Genomic DNA, 5,313 nt, shown 5'->3' on the forward strand with positions numbered 1-5,313 from the left:
CTTCTTTACGATGTGGCAAAAGGTTGTAATTACATTTTTAAGGGTCTCCTTTTATGGGTTGCCCCAGGTCACCTAGTCCTAGTGGGGGATCGGCCTGACATTGTGTTGCTCCTATCCCCTGTCTCCAGTACACAAATGGTGGCTGCTGCTGCTTCTCTCTGCCAGCTTTTTTCATGGCCTCAGTGTTATGCCCTTAGCTGTGCTGCGTGAGTGGCTGGACCATTCTGTGCTTAAATAATTCCAGCTATATGCTAGTTAATATGAAACAGATGTCTCCCAAGCACTGGCATGAGCTTTCGGTCCTGCTGCTCCTGTAGTTTCTCATGGGCAGACATTCAGGTAACTGATATTGGCTAGCCACAACCTGCCTAGAGTTTTGTGTGTCTCAGGGACAGCAGGCAAGGGAAGAGGATGAAGGGGGAGTGAAGCGGGCGGCAGACTGGTGAGGGGGGAGACGCAGCACCTTGGGCATTTGCTGTGCTCGGTGATGAATGAAAGAGAAACTGCTTGCCCGTAATGTCTCTCGCTGCCCTCCCACTGCCTGGCATGGCTCAGGGGGCCTCCCCAGGGCAGGCTGCCCCACAGGACCACAAGGCATGGCGTGGGACTGCACGGGTCAGGATAGGGGGGATGGCCTTGCATAGGTTCCGTTTCCTGTGACTGGAGCAACAGCAGTTTTCAAACCCTCTGCATTTCACGCTCCTCCGTCAGTGCTTGAAGAGCTGTGTAAAATGTTTGCCAAGCCAGCATGATGCTTGTGAAACGGGGAAAAAAAACAAACACGGAGGAAAAAAAAAAGGTAGGAAATACTGAAAAAAGACTCTTGCATGTTGCCTCTTTGTACTATAGAAACTGGGGGTGTGACTGAATACCCAAACCACCTACACTCCAGGGCTGCCATCCAATCCCTGCCTGTGTGCTGTGCAGAACTCCTCCCCTCTCATTTTGGCTAAGCAGAGACCTTTAGAGAAACTGCCTGTTCTGGCTCATACAGACTGTAACATATAAAAGCTGTTAGCAGCTCCTGTGGCCAGAAGCTTCAAAACCAGCAAAGTTTTGTTCTTTGAGGGTTTGTAATAAGAGACACTCCTTCACCAAGGTTCATATCATCATATAGGAGAGTGCTATATATACTGGGAGAACAATAGACTGTATTCTTTTTTTTTTCTTGGTATTATCCAGAGGTAAGCCATTCAGCTCAATAAGTTTGCTTTGCATGCAGTTTTATCAATGCTCATCACATTTTGCTGAAGTTAAGATCTGAATGCTATTTCTAAGATGTCCTGCTTTCATGCTTTATATGTTGTCTTTTGCCTACTAGCTTATCTGTGCCACATTGTGTCAAAATAATCCATGCATATGGGATAGGCATAGCCTAGGATATATTCTTCATTTTCACTACAAAACATTATGTGAGGTTCCTTGCAGTCTCCCCATTTAAGATTTGTAGTGTGTTTTATGGACTGATCAGGTGTGATAGCACTGTCACTATTTCAGGAATACTACTAGCTCTGATTATGTTATTCATGGTATAATGATACTTCATTTGGTGTGATTGTAGTAAGGACATATTAGCCCTTAAGATGGTTATTGAAAATTGCTCAGTAGCACATGTTCTGACTAGATTGTTATTATGATTGAGCTGAGAGACAGAATCATTTTTATGATCACAGCCTGCCAATTCACTTTGTTCTGCTATCCAGATGTACAGAATCACATCTTTGACATCTTCTCTTCAACAGATTTGTTTTCTACTGCCCTGAATTAAAGCAGAGTACCTCTGTGGCCTATCTTTCTCCTTTGGTCCCAAAATGACAGTAATCGCTGCAATCAGTTGTGTTTTCTTATTTTCCATTCTCTGTGAAACAAGTGCATTAGTGTTACCCAACTCCACTGACCTACTCCTGTCAGACAATAATTTTACTGACATTGAGACAGCTCTGGCAGCTCATCTGGACTCTGCAAAAATTCCCAAAGCCAGGCGGAAGCGCTACATTTCACAGAATGACATGATTGCCATTCTTGATTATCATAATCAAGTCAGAGGCAAAGTCTTCCCACCTGCTTCCAACATGGAATATATGGTAAGTGAGCTTTGTTTATTTCAGAGTAAAACAAACTGTAAGTCAGTGATTTCATTTTCTTAAACAAATTGTGAGGGTTTAGTTAAGTAGATGAATGTTTTTTAGCATTTCTTACTAAAATGTTCTTTTCTTACATTTTTAAAGTTGCATTAACATAAGCAAGCAAAAGCCAAATACTGAACTCTGAACCTTTTACTTGCCTTGTTGAATTTTCATTTCTATGAGTAGTCCCAGTGAAGTGTCTGAGACCCAAGTAAATGAAGCTGTGAATTAACTGCTTGTTGGCCTGAGGAATAAAGTACTAATCATTAGTAACCCCATCACTTTTGTGGAGTTCACTTAAAGTCATTGCCCTGATTTATACAAAAGGAAGCCAGTGACCATTTCCAATTTCTTTCACACATAGTACTTTTAGAAACAATATGGTAAAACTGTGTGTGCAAAGTAATTCATCTGATGCACTGTTTGTCTCATGCTCATGCGTTTTACTTACTGCATATGATCTGTGTGCATTTAATGCTTCTATTTTTCCATCAAATACAATGCTGCTTTTAAATGTTTCTCTAGGATTTCAGTGTACATAAAATGTTATGTTTGTGGCAGGCACTTTTTACCCTTATTGGCAAATACTCATTATGTGAATTATCTGTTCTTGCAGGTATGATAGAAGTTATTCATTCACTGTCATTTCATACTTGGCACTACTAGCTAAAGTAGCATGTTTGCTATTTGTGTTCCAACTTTGAATGCATGCGTACTGTGGACCTCTAATGTTAAACATAGGCTGGCCAAACACAAACTTTTTTACCTTCTAAGTAAGGTATTCACCCTGTTCTGAAAGCACAGACAAGTTGTGTCAGCACCATATATCTGCTTAAAGTCACAGAGTTTCTCATATGACAGCAGACGGTTAACAGGTTTGAGAAACAGGACACCATCAGCTTGACATAAATAGGGGATAAGAGTAATAACAACTCCTCCTTTTTAGCAGCTAATGACTAACAATTTGGAGACCTTTCTATCACAGATGTTACTTAAATCTGGATTTGATTACAAAATTGGCTTAGCACATCCCAGCAGCACCTCAAAATGCTGAGTGTACTCAGAACATTGCAGGATGAAGACCTGTTGCCATACCATAGGCTGAGTTTGAAGTTTGATTAAGTGGAAAGGTCAGAGACAGAAAAAACAGAAAGGCCAGAAGGCAAGCTCAGTCATCGTTTTCATTGCTGTGCTCTCCACTGATGTTTCCTTTGACTCTGCATAAATAAACTTTGTTGTAATGTCTGAGGGAATGGCAGCCTACCATGCCCTTCCTTGGCTTGTGTGCTTTAGCAATGTGCTCCTGCAGTTTGCTTAAGTGAAGCCAGCACCCTGTCATATTCCTAAGAGTTTTGTGAGTGCAGTGTTCTTACCCTGTTCAGTAAAAAAAAAAAAACTTCAAAAGAGAAAGAAATTTCCTTGATTAATCTATTTTAATGCACTCCTACTCATAAACTGCCAAGATTTTACCTATATTAGTTGGGTATTCTGCTGCAGCTCTGCTCTGCAATGGTGCTAAGCAAGGTTTGATACAAAATCAAGACTGAAGTCATGCTCTTTACAGCTTACATGCTATCTTTTTCCTTGCCTTGCTTACTGTTGATTTTAACAGTACCAACCAGCCATAGGTTGTGTTCCCACCAGCATTAGCCCATTCAGTAGTCTCAAGGCCAAGGTCTTAGGCTTTCTTTCACATTTGACTTCCCAGTCTGAAATTACTTTGTAACTTCATGCTACATAATTCAGAGCAGCACCTCAAGCTATGTAGGTAATGATCCAGAGCACAACTTGAACTTGGATCCTGAAGTGGCGGCCAACCCCTTTGCCACCAATTCTCTTCCAGATTTTAATCAGTCTGTGTGTGTCCCATGTAAGAGAGCAAAAAAAGCCCAGTGGGAAACATAACACGTAGCTTGCTCTGCCACCTTCTTTGTAGCCATGGTAACATCTATTTAACTTTTCACATCTGTGGCTACAGAAAGGTTTTGGTAGAAAGGTCTTGAAGATGACATGGTGCTATAAGCCATACAAAGACTGGGAACCCCTGTATCAGTAATGTTTGAATTTGCTTGGTGCACTGTTTGATCTCTGTATAGTTTCGATGTATGGCATATCTGTTGCATCTTATAGGGACATAAGGTTGCTGCTGTTACAGATAGAAGATGTTGTGTCACTCGGTACTCACTTTCATAAATAACACAGCAAACACACTGTCATTACCAGCTGACAACGAGCACTATGCTTGAAAGAACCTTCCAGAGTGTGTGTTGCTGTCCTGAATACTATGGAAAAGTGAAGTGGTAGTGGTGAAAGTGGCCTTTACCATCTCCCTTAACAATGAATAAAAAGGATGTCACATGTTAGAGAATTACTGGAATTACTTACAGATGCAGTAGATTTTGGAAATCTTTTGTAAGTGTGCTGAAGTAGAGAACGACTAAACAGTTTGGAAGCACAAGAAAAAGATGTTTTCTCATCTTTTGTCTGTCCACAATAGTATTAAATTGTGTTTTGTTCTTTTTTCCTAATTCTGTTAGGAACTCTGTTCTTCCCATGAATTGCTGTATCACATTCTCAGTTTTGTACAGTCCATTTGCTTTTTCTTCTCTACTGGTAAGAACTCAGGGTTTAGCTATATGGGTTGGTTCTTGTGATTACATTCTTCACAGCCAGCCTTTTCTGGGGCTTTTTCTCCTTGACACATTCTGTTCCTTCCCTTGATGCAGTCCCCTTCTCACACCTTCATTACATATCTGTACCCATGGCAGAGGGTTGGAATGACATGATCCTTAACGTCCCTTCCAACCCAAACCATTTTATGATTCTATGATCTACAGACAATTTGACCTCCTTGGGCATTATTTTGTCTGCCCTTACTGTCTGGAAAGTTTTTGTGGTCTAGGACTTTGGATGAGAGGTCTCAAAGAATGGCTTTGAATGCACACGCACTAGGCAGGGAAGGTTCAGATGAACATTGCAGTAGCAGAGCTGGGGGAGTGTTTTAATTCTCTTGGAAAGAAGTGTATCTGACTGCTGCTCCGGCCTGTTGTGAGCAGTTCCCAATGAAAGCCAACAGCCAGGAGTCAAAAACAGTGATGGGAGGCACAGTTTTATTATCAGTCCCTAGTGAAAGAAACTGGTGTGCTTTACACCAGTTAGAATTTGGAAAATCTTTCTCCTGGGACAT

At 41.3% G+C, this 5,313-nt stretch overlaps 1 protein-coding gene across 1 annotated transcript in view; it reads left to right on the forward strand.

Annotated features, from left to right (window-relative positions):
• Nucleotides 1-946: 946 nt before the first annotated feature.
• Nucleotides 947-5,313, forward strand: part of PI15 (peptidase inhibitor 15) — a 22,478-nt gene continuing 18,111 nt past the window's right edge. Inside the window, exons 1-2 of the mRNA XM_010016942.1 lie at nucleotides 947-1,184; nucleotides 1,743-2,084. Of these exons, the coding sequence (XP_010015244.1) occupies nucleotides 1,812-2,084 (273 nt within the window). The 5' untranslated portion in view covers nucleotides 947-1,184; nucleotides 1,743-1,811. The remainder of the gene's footprint in view (nucleotides 1,185-1,742; nucleotides 2,085-5,313) is intronic.

Source organism: Nestor notabilis, unplaced genomic scaffold, assembly GCF_000696875.1.
Source record: "Nestor notabilis isolate BGI_N333 unplaced genomic scaffold, ASM69687v1 scaffold20636, whole genome shotgun sequence".
Lineage (NCBI taxonomy): Eukaryota > Metazoa > Chordata > Aves > Psittaciformes > Psittacidae > Nestor > Nestor notabilis.